The following is a 13,574-nucleotide window of genomic DNA, read 5'->3' as shown; positions in this document are numbered from 1 at the left end:
TACCTTTAAAAATTCTAGTTCAGCTTCATCCTCAAATAGGGAACGATTCATACGATGTAATTTAGCAAGCTCTCGCTGTACATATACCAGGGTCATTTTCTCTATTCGACTTGCTGGAACATAGTCTTCAACACGAAAATAGTTCTTTCCGTGCATCTGGGGGGGGGGGGGGGGGGGGAGCGGGGAATGAAAAAAACAGAGAGACGAGCCTTTTGTTCTTGACTCTTCTTATTCTTTGCATTTGATTTGCAGGGTGGCCCATATGCAGAAGACACCCCGTTGCCATTTCCTAGAGGGAGATGGGGAACAGCAGGTAGTGTCCTGACAGCTCTTGTGCTGGTGCTCAGCCAGGTGCTCAAAGCATTCACTTCTTTGTGCAGAGGGGACAAAGGTATGTCCTACATGTATGTCCTGCACTTAGAGCTGACGGTTACAGCTGCATCTTTCAACCTGCAGTGGAGGACCTGTTACCATGATGGATCCGACCAGATTGACCAGACCACTCAGAGTTCAATTAGTAGAGCTACACAGATTTCTATAACTTTGGATATGGAAGAGAACATAAATTAGTATTTTCTATACACTTCAAAACTAGGCCAGATAGTTCAGATATACCATCTATGACCTTCCTGTCTTTGTGGCTTCTGTAACTGAGCCTACTCATAGAATAGCTGTGAATTCTGGAGTGTTCATTCATTTTTCTCCTCCATGTTTACTACTCTCTTACATCCAAGCTGTGCCTATGTTGGAAATTTTCTACAGATTTTCTGAAGTTTCTAGAATATGTTATCAATTATGAAGGGCAAAGACTCTCTCATCATTCTGCCATATTTCCTGCCAAATCCACCGGGCTCATTACTGCTCCTTAATTGGGAAAATGTAATTTTTTTAATTAAATCTGGAGGATTTAACTGAAGGACTTAACTGAAATTCTGTGCTATTCACATTTCTTCTTTAAACTCTATGTGACAAACAAAAGATGCAAAAGTTTTTGAGAGAGAAATATTGTATTATTTATCCACACCTCAGAAGCATAATTGCCAAGCTCTGCCTGTAAAGCCAAAGCGCCGAGTTTCAGGGCAGTCTCATCATTGCAATATAATCGTTCCTCCAAAATATCTTTACGAAGCTGCAGGTAAAACTGATGCCTTGTCAAGCCATGCCTGGAATACAAAAGGGTTTAGAAACACAGGAGGAGCTTTGAACGGTATCCCTAAATACGACTGTTTTTCCTGCAGCCAGCAGAACTGTGCACTTACTGGATAATATTAAAGTGGTTGGCAAAGAATTTTATCCTTAGAAAGAGTGTGAAATTAATGATGGAGGTTTTCTTCTTGGGCTGATCATTCCAGCCATCTGGGGCCACTTTGTAGAGTTTGGTCTCCTCATCCAAAAAGAAGAACTCTTTCCCTGAAATGACAATGTTGGGTTCTGTGATAAATCTGGATATACTACAGCAGCTCAAAGTTCTGCTGTCTTCATATAGTGCATCACTAGCAATGAAAAATAAAATGGATTGTGGATGTCAGTGAGATTTACTTCTCTGTGTCATGGGTTAACTTACTGCTCCCTTGATGGAGAACTTAGGTTAATGGCATGTAATAGGATTACAACTGTTAGATGCTGAAATAGTGTGCTCTCTGTGGAATCACTCAAGATTTGTTGGAGCTTGCATTCTGCTCACTATTCAGGTTTTGTAGCCCATTGTAATCCTCATTCCCTACACACAAGGTATGCTTCTTCCTGATATCTCAGCCATGATTGCCACCAGAAAAGGACTAGGTAGGAAGATGTGGGTCTAGTAGATAACATAGCTGAACCTATGTTGTTATCTAGGAATAAAGCCTTCCTCAGTACACTGTTTCCTGGAATTTCTGCTGGAGCTATATGGCTCAGTATTATTCCAGGGCAAAGCTGGGACACAGCCTTTTCTGACAGGGAATATCAGCCAGTAACATGCACAGTTCTAGGATAGACATGCTTTATATCAGTGCAGCACAATTTTAGTCAGTGTACCTTACTTTTGCTTAAGCTTTGTATCTGCTTTCATCTCAAAATCTCAAAAGCTCTTACTGGAACTACAGAGGCCCTGAAGGAGAGAGCTGTTACTGTACTTAGCTGTATCTCATTACCTTTCAGGTAAGCCAAGCCAAAGTAGAAATGTTCCACCAAGTTTGCATACGCCACCACGGTGTTGAAAACATCTCTTGCCTTGGTCTTGATGTCACATTGCACCTCAAGGCACTGTCCATTGAGTAGAATCACATTGAGATCTCTTTGAGACAAATAGGATTTCCCTTTTTTAGTCTAAGAACATGCAACAAAGAATGAAGAATGAGTGCCAAGTACAAACAAATTCAGGTTCCGCAGCATTTTGTTACTGAGGCCCCCTACTCTCCCGTCTCTACATAACCTGATGGAATTGGTCACAATTATGCTGTTCCCTGCCTTCTCATAAATTAATATCACAAACACTTCTAATTTTTTTTAAAAAGAGAGAATCTCAACAAAATGGCTGACCATACTCAGACTCTGTAGTCACCAGGGTTATTCTAGACTTAGGGGTAATTCCAGATTCTCTTTGTCCTCATTTTTATTGCTGTGTGCTGTCAGCTTTTTACTTTATCTTGACAAAATGTAAAGAATGTGCCTGCAAGCTGGAGAAGTCCCATACATTGGCACTAGTTGTCACATCGCATATTTTTTGGATAATCTTTGTCTCAAAAGTCTTGGGCTAAAGTGAGCGTTCTTAACTGAGAGGGATAAATTATGCTATTTGTACACCAAAGGAAATAACTAAATAGCACTGAGAATTAAATCACCTCCTTTCAAGTCTCAATACCTCTGCAGTAACCCTAACTTTTTTTGAGAGGAGTACATGATGAGAATACTGGCTTGGGACTCAGATGCAACTTACAAAGAGCCGCAACTAAAAGGTCACTAGATAAGTTCTAAATTCTTGATGTTCACACTTACCACAATTGATCCAGGCAGCTGCAAGGTCACTGGTGGTTCACTAGACAAAATAATGAATTCTGGACCTGAAAACTGTAGGGAGCAATTTATAAATTTAGTAAGTATCTCCTTAATGTAATGAAGGTCCCAAACACAAGGATCAATGAAACCCATTCCTGTTGATCTATATGCTGGAGTTAATTGACTTCAGTGTCTAATAAGGTGCAAATGCTGATTGAAGACTTCTCTCTGTTTGAGGTCTCCTTTGTGGACTCTCTGGGGTCTAACTAGAAGTAAACTCATACTGAAGCCTTTTCTTCTATAAAGACACTTAACCAAGATGTATTTCCTTTGCAAGACAACTATTTTCATGACACTTAGAGAAACTTAATTTATTCTGAGACCTTTTCCCATTTGATTCCCAAGTTACTCTGAGGACAGTCAGACATGTAAACACATACATACACACCACTGTGATTTCATAAGCCTGGCTTCCATGGGAACCAGACTGAAAAAAACAGCTGCTTTCTTCCTCATAATAAGGAAGAAATTATGATTGTCTGATACTTCTTATTAGTAGACATTTTATTATTTTGCTGTAAATTCTACAAACTTTAACAGTGCAAGATGTTTTTCTCTTGCTAAGCATCCACCTCAAGTGATTTTGCTTATTGGGTTTTTGTCAGATTCATCTATGTTTTTAGATCCCTTTTAGCAGACAGAAATAGCTACATGTCTGCAAGTGATAAGATGTGAATCCTTCCAGCCATTCTCCATGACTTAGCAACTTGACTCGTTTACATCCTTTTTAAAAAAGGTTTTTTAAGTGCAGGTTTTTATCACTTTAAAGAGGGGATAGCACTTTGTTGCAACAGTTGCTGAACTCCTGAGAAACTTAATTATTATCCCAACAAAAATCATATTAATAAAATTTTAACTAAATTTGTATGTAAAAGGATAATTTTCCAAACTATCTAACTGATGCTCATGACCAAATATCTGCCACTGGTCAGTCTTGAGCTTCTGAATGCAGAAGAGGTAAAAGGGCTCATCAGCCTGAAACCTGTCTCTTCTTCCACAACAGAAAGCTCCATAGGAAAGATCACTGTGGTGATTTTTATGATTCACTTATTTCTGGATTTTTGTGATTCAGTTACCAAAGAAACATCCTTCCCATTTAACAAAGTCCTACAACAAATTAGCAATTAGAAATAGACACTTAGGAAAACTATTGATTTGGCACACTCACTGCTAACCTTTGCTTCCTGTCCAGGCATGCACTGTAACAAGAATTTTAAATCCTTGGAGCACTGTTGAACAGCAAATATTTGGGTTCAGCATCTTTATAAAGTTTTTTTTTGCTAATCTGAAGCTGCTGTTAAAGTAGTTGGTGAAAACAGTCCATATGGTGTTTGATGCTTGCAGAAATAACACATGCAGTTAGAGAAGGTTCAGTTATCAGCTTTTGCATAGTCTTTATGGATAAGAGCTTTCACTGTTGTCAGTTCTGAAATATCACAACTAGATCATGCCTAATTTGAAGTCTGTCGATTTAAAATACTCATCTAATGAGACAACACGGTAGCTAATGTGCATGCCACTGTTGAATAATTACATAAGGGATTGCTCTTCAGTGATATGTACATTTTTGAATCAGCCTATGTGTTTTTTATCATTCACCTTTTCCTTCCTGTGGAATAAAGATTTCTGCGATGAAGCAGCTGCTGCGTAGTCCTTCGTAGACACGGAGAAGGTGGAGCCTAAGCTTAGCAGGTTCTGTCGGCTGTTCTTCTGAGTTCCACCAGGGATTTCTTCTACCGCACTGACCGACCTTCACAGAAATGTCGTAGTGAGCAGTACATACAGCATGCAATAAAACAGCACTGATTTGAGGACAATGAGCTTAAGGTACACTAACTAGTGGAATATTATGAAGTCCAGGGCAACGTCAGTTATAAGTTCTTAAAAGTTTCTTTACAGAAAAAAGACAAATATTGTAACAGGAATAGTATTACTGATGGCCTTTTTAAGTAAGTTTAAATGCTGCTTTAATTCAATAACAGCCTTTTTTGTTTGTTTGTTTTGTTTTGTTTTTCCATTTGGTGAGCCAAATCTAGCTGGTTTAAGTTTGGTGAAGCCAACAGGCAAAGAATTTAGCCCCATATCTTTCTGGGAATTCTACAGGATGAAGCAAATTCCTCATTTCTTATTTTTTCAAGAAAAAACTTCAGGAAATTTTTATCGTTTGTTGTTACATTATTCAGAATTTTCCAGGAATGGGAATTAAACTATTTGAATACTAATTCATTAGAATAAATTAATGTCTTAGGGAACTGAGGGAATTTTCACTTTAATTAACAGAAAGATGTGTGAAACCTCAGATCAGAAAGCTGTCTTTGTACTGTTTTAATGCAGAAAATAATGGTGTCATCCACCTGAACAGACACATGTATTCTTAGAATAAACTTAAATTATACTACATGCTCTTTACAATGAGGAAAGAATGATTACAAGACTAAGAAGGAAAGATTTTGTTGAGGTGTATTTTTGTTAATTACATTTTTTTAACAAATGCCAGTCACATGGAAGATTTTCATTATTCTAAAGTTTTATCCTTATTTTTCCATGCTGCAAAGTTGCTTCAGAAAAATATTCAAGAAGTCTCAAAAAATATTTAACAAATTTGCTGGAGTAGTTGCTCATCTCTTGTGCCTAGTATCCAGCGATAGGGATTGTGAGAATGGTTCAAAGCTGTATTCTGCAGGGTTCACATATGAAATTAGGAAGCATTCCTTTATTTAGATGGTGACCAAGCACTGGCACAGGCTTTCCAGAGAGGTGGTCATTGGCCCAATTAAGAGGCATTTGGACATGCCCTTAATAATGTGCTTTAACTTTTGGTCAGCTCTGAAGTGGCCAGGCAGTTGGACTAGATGATTATTTGCCGGTCTCTTCCAACTGAACTATCCTACCCTGTCCTACCCTGTCCTACCCTGTCCTACCCTACCCTACCGTACCCTACCCTATCCCATCCCATCCCATCCCATTCCATCCCATCCCATCCCATCCCATCCCATCCCATCCCATCCCATCCCATCCCATCCCATCCCATCCTATGCTATCCTACCTTACCCTATCCTATCCTATCCTATCCTATCCTATCCTATCCTATCCTATCCTATCCTATCCTATCCTATCCTATCCTATCCTATCCTATCCTATCCTATCCTATCCTATCCTTAGTTTACATTCCTCTGTCTATAAAGATATTTAGATATCTTTTTTTTTATCAGTGCGATGTCATAAAGATCAACATTTACCATGAAATATGCCTTAAAATTACCTGAAGTGACTTATGTGAGCATAAAAATACTATTAGCTCAAAAAACAAGATTCTTTATTAAGAAGGTTTTCTTTTCCTATGGAAAACACTTTCTGTTATTAGTCCTGTGAGGTGAGAGATGCCACATTTGGCGTCTGTTTCTTCTTTACATATAGGCCAGAGTCCTGCATACACTTACAAGCTTAACTTTATGAGATGTAAACTATGTCAGCTGGACTGCCTACAGAACTGAATATGATGATATCAGTAAGGTTTATAGATAGTAAATCCATCACTAAGTTTTGTGTTGGTTGTCCTCCTCCATGGGAAACTGGTGATTTCCAAAGCAGTGCTTTCATCTCCACTGCTGTCAGGGTGTTTGCAATAGGATGGTGACCTTGGTAGAAATGCAGTTGGAGATGCTTACAACCAAAAGTGGGGTTTACAGTCCTTGAAGTTCTATGGGAAACAGGTTGCTGGAAACTTGAAGAGAGTTCATCTTTCACCAGAGGAGGGGAACTTATTCTTGGCAGCATGATTTTAGGTCAAGGATGTCAAGATCAAACCCAGGTTGTTACTTGGAGGCAATTGCTCCAAAATACTCAGTAAATAAATCCTCTGTTATTGATATAACTACCAGGTATATGATGCATATATGGACCTCTGTATGCACACATACATATGGATGTGTGTGTAGTTGGGTAGACAGAGACTTCTTTTTTCACAAAAGCAGTCACTATCCTGCAACCTGCTTGTAGTTCTTTCTTGTTGCAGTTTTAGAGGTGTACTGGGGTATCTCATATCACTCAGATTATCATGGCTGATTTACCAGGAATTTCAAACTGTTTACTTGGGATTGATCTAAATGGAGCATTCCCTGTTCACTTGAATTACTCATGTCCTGGTTAAAAGAAATTCCTGTTTAACTGGGTCAAGAACTCAATTTAAACGGGATGTCTGTAGGGATTACATGGTACTTAACTGTGGGATTCTGGTCGTTGTGGTGCCTGGAGGCTAACAGTACTGACATTTCTTCTTGTTTGGAAACAGCCATGATTATAGCTGCACTATTTTAACACTCAGTCTAGAAAACTCTTGTTCAACAGAAGTGGTGTTTCCCTGGCTTTTGAAAAGCAGTTAGTATCAATTTTACGATTCTCAAATTCCTTTGTCGGTGCCTACAGGGCTGCTGCACATGCCAGGGCTGAAATGAGGCTAATCCTCATAGCAGAGCAGAGATATTTACTGCTTGTGACCCTGGGTTACCTATAACTCTTCAGTAAAGTGGCAGTGCAGGGCTGGATATGGCTGACACAAATGAGAAAAATCAATCTAAGAATTAAGATGGAAATGCAAATAGTGCACTGAAAATTATGGATCATATCCATGGTCTGCCATAACCACTCCAGAACAAATAAGGGCTCTGCTAATGTGACAGCAAGGCAAGACCACATCCAAATTCTGAATGCAAACAAATAAGGACCCTGCCAGAATGACCTGACAGGGAAAGTGATGACTGTTCATACCTTTTCAACAGGTTTTTCCCTTCATAGAATCATGTAATCTTTAAGGTTAGAAAAGACCTCCATGATCATCAAGTCCAACCTTCCACAACCTCTGTGGAGCTGATTCCCAGTTGTTTCAGTCACAGAGGGCTATTGCTGCTTGCCTGATTCTGATGGAGACACAGCCAGGGGCAGCTGTTCTGGGAGACCCATGGCATCTGGTAGGACACAGTGGTAAAGAGTAAAGGTGGAGGTCTTGAATGTGCTTGTTTTGTATGGATTGTTCAGGGCCCAAGTTCCATTTCACTAGAGCATTTGGACCATTCCACTTGAAGCCAAATCAAATCTAGGTGCACATTATTTATTTATTCTACATAGTAGAATATGATGTATTTACTAAGGTATTTACTATTTTACATAAATAGTATCTATTATTAAAACAGGCCCAGATGACAATCCAGGCATTTTCTGATAATGAAATTGCCACACTAGTTGCCTGCTTCACTTGGTTATAAAACAACTTCCATCTTGTAGAAATATGAATTGAGATTACCTGTTTATGAAGAGCTTGTAGCTACTTTGTGTCCTTGACCCACTAAGTGTGGGGTCACATGGCCTTTGTGTCTCTGGAACTCTCCCTGAAATAAATAAAGGAAGTTTCACAATTGAAGCAGTTGTACCAGTGCTCAGCCTCAGATGTTGAGACAATTATAACAGGGAAGAAATTTAGACTGGCTACTTCCTCTCTTATGCCCTCTATTGGACATGATAAATGGCTGTTTAATAAGGTTAAGTGAGTACTACCAGCAGTGTTTCCAGTTTTTGTTACTTCTTCTTCATGACCCTTCATATGAATTTAATTTGGAAAATAGCTGCATAGGTACAATGGCTGTCATTTCCATCTATATGGAGGTAATTTGTGAAACAGCTTTTTCTCTTCAGAAACTATGTCCACTTTTTGCATTAAATTGGGTGGAAAAAGTCATGAAACTTCTCTAGCTTAATCAGAGTAGAATATAAAATCACTGAAGTGGAAATGTTTGTAAATATTCCACTGATTATTTGCTACATTAAGCATATTGTGAATGTTTTTACATCATAAAAATTTGATGGGAGTATAGGATGCTTTGTGAGTCCTTTGCAAATAAGATTTGTACTGTTTTTCACCTTCAGTGATCTCTGCTGCTACAGAAAGGATAGCTGTTGCTTTGTCCAAATACATGAAGACTGAAATTTAGAGGCAGAACCAGAAAGGGCTGTACAAGTGGTAGCTCTATAAATGTTTCTTGTAGCAGCAAAGATTTTTTAAATCACAATCTCAGGCACAGATTGTGGCGATTGCGGATGGTCCTGTGCAGGGCCAAGGGTTTGGCTCGATGATCCTTATGGGTCCCTTCCAACTCAGCATATTCTGTGATTCTGTGATTCTGTGATTTAGGGAAGGGTGGGAAGGTTAAATTTTTCTTCACTTGGATCATTTCATTGGCCTTATTTGAAGAATTGCAAATCAAACTATTACATAGGCAGAATGATGGCAGTGATAAGATGAGCTATGTGGAAGCAATTATTTAGGTCAGCTTTCTCTCTAGATAAAAAATCCATGCACTATACCCTGAGACCTCACTTTGAATTCCAACAAGAAAACGTGACATTGAATTCTAGTATATCAAACAACCAATTGCAATTTTACAAACTAGAAAATCTACAGTCACGTTGCTAAAATAAGCATGAACATGTGTTGGTTTTTTCCAAGCTGCAGATGGTAGTGACAAAATGTGAGATTTGAGATAAGCTAGTTACCAAAGTTAAGATTCAGTCCTGTATTCTAAAACTATATGTTTTTTAATGAGAAAACCTTGCAAAAGTCTCTGCTTACACTATAGTTATCACATAATTGTGTAAAAATAGTTTGACAAGCACATAAAATTCTGTATCAGCTGATAAGGCAGTGAGACAACTTGGCTAGTTTAAATGGCCAGAATACCATGCTTTGATAAAAAATTTAACATGTTTTTGATGTTAAATTAATATGTGGCCCCCAAAGAAGTTGATTGTGTAGATTATTATTTTATTATATATATTTTCTAAAGTACAGTCTTGATAGAATACTGATCTCCCTTGATAATGGTGCGCTACTTGATGGTAGTATTTCTACTCAGAGAATAATGGGGTAGTCCCATGTATACAAACAAGGGACAAAAGAGGCGAATACATAATTCGTAAACAAAATCTTTCCAAAAAATCTTACCTCTCCTCTGTCCTTGGTTAGACAGTATCAAAGATGTACTTTCAGAAATACTATTAGAGTCACTATAGTCCACAGACAGCTGTCTGTAATCTTCTGTTGACTGACTATAATTCATTAATCTGGACCCTTTGTCTGGAAATAGAAAGGAAATACAGTGAGTTACATACTTCAATTATAAATAATTTTATTTGTATGATAATGTAAGTAATGTTTGGCTTGACTAATTTTTATATAGTCTACATATGTCTGTCTTCTAACCCTGAATCCTTAAGGACAGAGGAAAGCTTGGTTACTTTGTTCTATTACTTCCATAATCTTATTCCGACCAAAAATATTTTTCCTAGTTCTCAACCATTCCAAATAAAACACATCTAATACATTAATTCTATGTTACATGTTTAACTGAAAGGTTACAAAGTGCAGATAACCTGCAAAGTTCTCATTCCTTAAACTCTGAGGCTCAAAACCTTCAGCTATAAAGTATTCTTTCTGTGTGCAGGATGGACGATGCCTAGATACAATCTCCTACCAGAGTTAGGTGCAGGAATTCCATTAAGGGGTCATTTTAAGTCAGTAGAAAGTACATATTTCTCTTGCACACTGACTTGACTTTGCTTGCATTGTCTCTTGCCCTTTAACAGAATCTCTGAAGGTGATAAATTTTAATTATTAAAAAAAAAGAAGTGGAATGCTGCCTTGTGAAGTGTGGCTCACACATTCTCAATGTAATCAACATCCTAATTCATTGCAGTCCTTCAGCAAGTGTAAGCCAAGTGACCTGAATCCCTGGAAAGCACAGAGATCACACATGATAGATAATCACTGGAACCAGTGTAAGGAAAATGTTAGGAATTTGTGGCTAGAAGGTTGAAGATGATACCATTCCTTTTGGGAGCAGCAGAATTTCTACCAGTTTATGCAAGTGTGAATCCGTAAGCTCAGTTTCTGAAGTAAGTGAACCAATATGATTTAAAGAGTGATTTGTCTATATGTTTTCAAAAGAATCTCCTTTTCTTTTCTTTTAATCATTAATACCTAGTAGAAATGTGTTTGATTCTAGCTGATTCAATGGAACATATGTGTGATTTGCTGAATAGGAATTGCATTACTCATATACCTAATGTTGAGTGTATCCAAAAGAAGCCTGTATAGCTTGGGCCAACATTTCCCTTGCCCCAAAATCAGAGATCTCTATTGAAGTGAATAGTACAATATAGAGACTAGAAAAAAGATGCAGTTAGAGAATTACCCTGAGGGATAATAAAACCTTGATCTTAGTCAAGTGAAATACAAAATTGGTATATACTGCTTTATTTATATACTGACCAGGATTTGGCCTTATGTCTTGAAATCACTCCAGTGATTCATGTCTGAATTTATAAAACATCTTTTGAATAGAAAAATTAAATCAAAAAGAAATGACAGGCTTTTTGTTTGAGTAATCAAATAGGAAGAATGAATCTCTCTTCCTTAGTGGCAACAAGATAACCTCACAGAATCCCACCTTCAAAAGTACACTGGAGTATACAAAGCACAAAAGCAGTTTTGAAAGTAGAAGTACTTTATATGCACAGGTTTTATGCAAAGTGCTTTAAGAGTTCAATCTGTGCAAGCTGATTTGTTATCATTGCTTCACAGCCCTGAGAGTACTGTTCTTTGTGGAAATAAGGAAAGAAACCTCTCTGACTTGCCTCGGAGTCTTTCCATTACGAAGTAATTTATATGTAAAGCAATACATATCCTATCCAACAGTACATGTAATCACTACAGCATGAAATTAAACAACTCAACTAGCTTGGGAAAGACTCAGAAAAGACTGGCTTTATCCTCACTAGACAGTTCAGATTACAAATCTTTCCTTACCTTGGTGAAAATTCATCTGGGAGGACAGAGGGGAGGTGTCCAATATTTTGTCATGCAGCCTTTTCCTTATCACGTGACTTCTGTTCAGCTGAGAGGCCGTGCTGTCTTCGGTGACCACCTGCTCTATCTAGAAGACAGTAATATTGCAAACTCAATGTCATTTGATATGTGGACTTCAGACTCTCATACTGAAGTGATCCTTGCCCTCTGGCTGCTGATTTGCTTTGCATAAACAACTTCATCTTCTCAGATTAACACAAAGCAGGACTGAATGTTGTTGGCTTCATGCTCTCATACTAGCTGAGTTTAAGAGAGGACAACCTCTGTTACAGTGGTAAATAGAGTAATAGTGCAAGGGGAAAAGTCACCTCAGAATATTAATGAATTCTCACAGAAAACAGAAAAAAAATTGTGGTACGTTTTTTCCATTGTCTTTCAGGTTGTCAACAAAAATGTTTTTTGATATTTCAAATTTTGAAAAAGTCTCAGGAGCTCACTTATTAAAGACCTCACATGGTCAGGCTTGATTGCATGGCAAATGTTCAGTTCCACTCAAGGACAATAAATTAATTTCTCGACATGATGTAAATGTGACTTCTTAGAATTTCACAAAGTCTGAAAGCAGAGTGGCAATGGAGAAATTTTTCTCTTGGGTAAACTCCACCCCTTTGGCCAATATGATGTCTCTGTAAAAGTTATGATTGCTTCAGTATTAACCAAAGAAATTAAGATACTGTAAGTGCAAAACCTAAATTTGTATCCCTTCCCAGAAGTGTAGAAGTGATGTGTGAGACGGCTTCATTGTTTCATTTGCTTGTGCACATGTCAACTTAATTTCCTGCTTAGAAGTTTAGAACCAAATCTTACTTCCTTAATCCATCCAAACATTAATTTCAGACAGTTGTTTTCCTGTATCCCATGTTGCTGCTCACCTCTCTCACCAAAGAAAAAGAGATTATTAGAGTGAGAATAGTACCTACCTCACTGACACTTCCCACTGCAAACAGGACCATTTTCTTTATGTAGACACTGGCTGGTAAGGAAGCAGATTCCTTCTGATGTGCCTCACATGCTTCCAGGATTGATTCAGGAGAAAGTCTTTTATGTGGCAGATCTTCACAAAGTGTCAGCAAGAGTCTATGTAGTTGGTCACTCAGCTGGAGAGACTGAGCCAAAATGGAGGTAGTGTTAAATAACATCTCCCAGGGGACTGAAATCCTGTGTAAACTGGGACCAGGAATTTCTGTAAGTCTTTCACCCTGAGTGAGAAATGGGCACTGAATTCCTTTAGACTTTGGGAACATTCCAGACAAGCAGTCAAACAGCACAAAATGGAGCCTCTAATGGGATCCAGGATAGCCTTAGAGGGAACTGGCATCTCCAGGTAGGGTCATCGGCCCAATTAGGAGCTTCGTGGTGACACAACAGTTCAGTTTGCTCTAAAGCTTTGCTAATTAGACTGTGAATCAGATTCTTGCAAGTAAGATATGTTGTAACATTAGATTAAAAGAGGAGAGGAGTTATACCAGCTAAAAATGTTGCCATAGAGATCAGATACTGAAAGTTTAGGGCCATTTAGTTTATAAAGCCTTTTCCCTTAGAGAACATATACCCATAAAAAGGAGGTTAAATCTACTATAAACTTGTGCTCTCCAAATCAAGAACAAACAACCAAAAGCAT

General features: G+C 38.1%; 1 protein-coding gene across 4 annotated transcripts in view; it reads right to left on the bottom strand.

Moving 5' to 3' along the window:
• Window positions 1–12,999, bottom strand: part of FRMPD2 (FERM and PDZ domain containing 2) — a 57,719-nt gene extending 44,720 nt beyond the window's left edge. For all 4 annotated transcript variants that reach the window (XM_071563274.1, XM_071563276.1, XM_071563277.1 and 1 more), the window contains exons 1-10: window positions 12,874–12,999; window positions 11,894–12,020; window positions 10,031–10,162; window positions 8,336–8,420; window positions 4,636–4,786; window positions 2,977–3,048; window positions 2,133–2,307; window positions 1,260–1,410; window positions 1,025–1,163; window positions 4–156 (exon numbers count right to left, since the gene is read on the bottom strand). In XM_071563274.1, coding sequence (XP_071419375.1) covers window positions 4–156; window positions 1,025–1,163; window positions 1,260–1,410; window positions 2,133–2,307; window positions 2,977–3,048; window positions 4,636–4,786; window positions 8,336–8,420; window positions 10,031–10,162; window positions 11,894–12,020; window positions 12,874–12,906 — 1,218 coding nt within the window. In that variant the 5' untranslated portion in view covers window positions 12,907–12,999. The remainder of the gene's footprint in view (window positions 1–3; window positions 157–1,024; window positions 1,164–1,259; window positions 1,411–2,132; window positions 2,308–2,976; window positions 3,049–4,635; window positions 4,787–8,335; window positions 8,421–10,030; window positions 10,163–11,893; window positions 12,021–12,873) is intronic.
• Between the last annotated feature and the right edge of the window lie 575 nt (window positions 13,000–13,574).

This window comes from Pithys albifrons, chromosome 9, assembly GCF_047495875.1.
Source record: "Pithys albifrons albifrons isolate INPA30051 chromosome 9, PitAlb_v1, whole genome shotgun sequence".
NCBI classification, from domain to species: domain Eukaryota; kingdom Metazoa; phylum Chordata; class Aves; order Passeriformes; family Thamnophilidae; genus Pithys; species Pithys albifrons.
The sequence above is the reverse complement of the archived record's forward strand: the minus strand, read 5'-3'. Positions and strand labels throughout refer to the sequence as shown.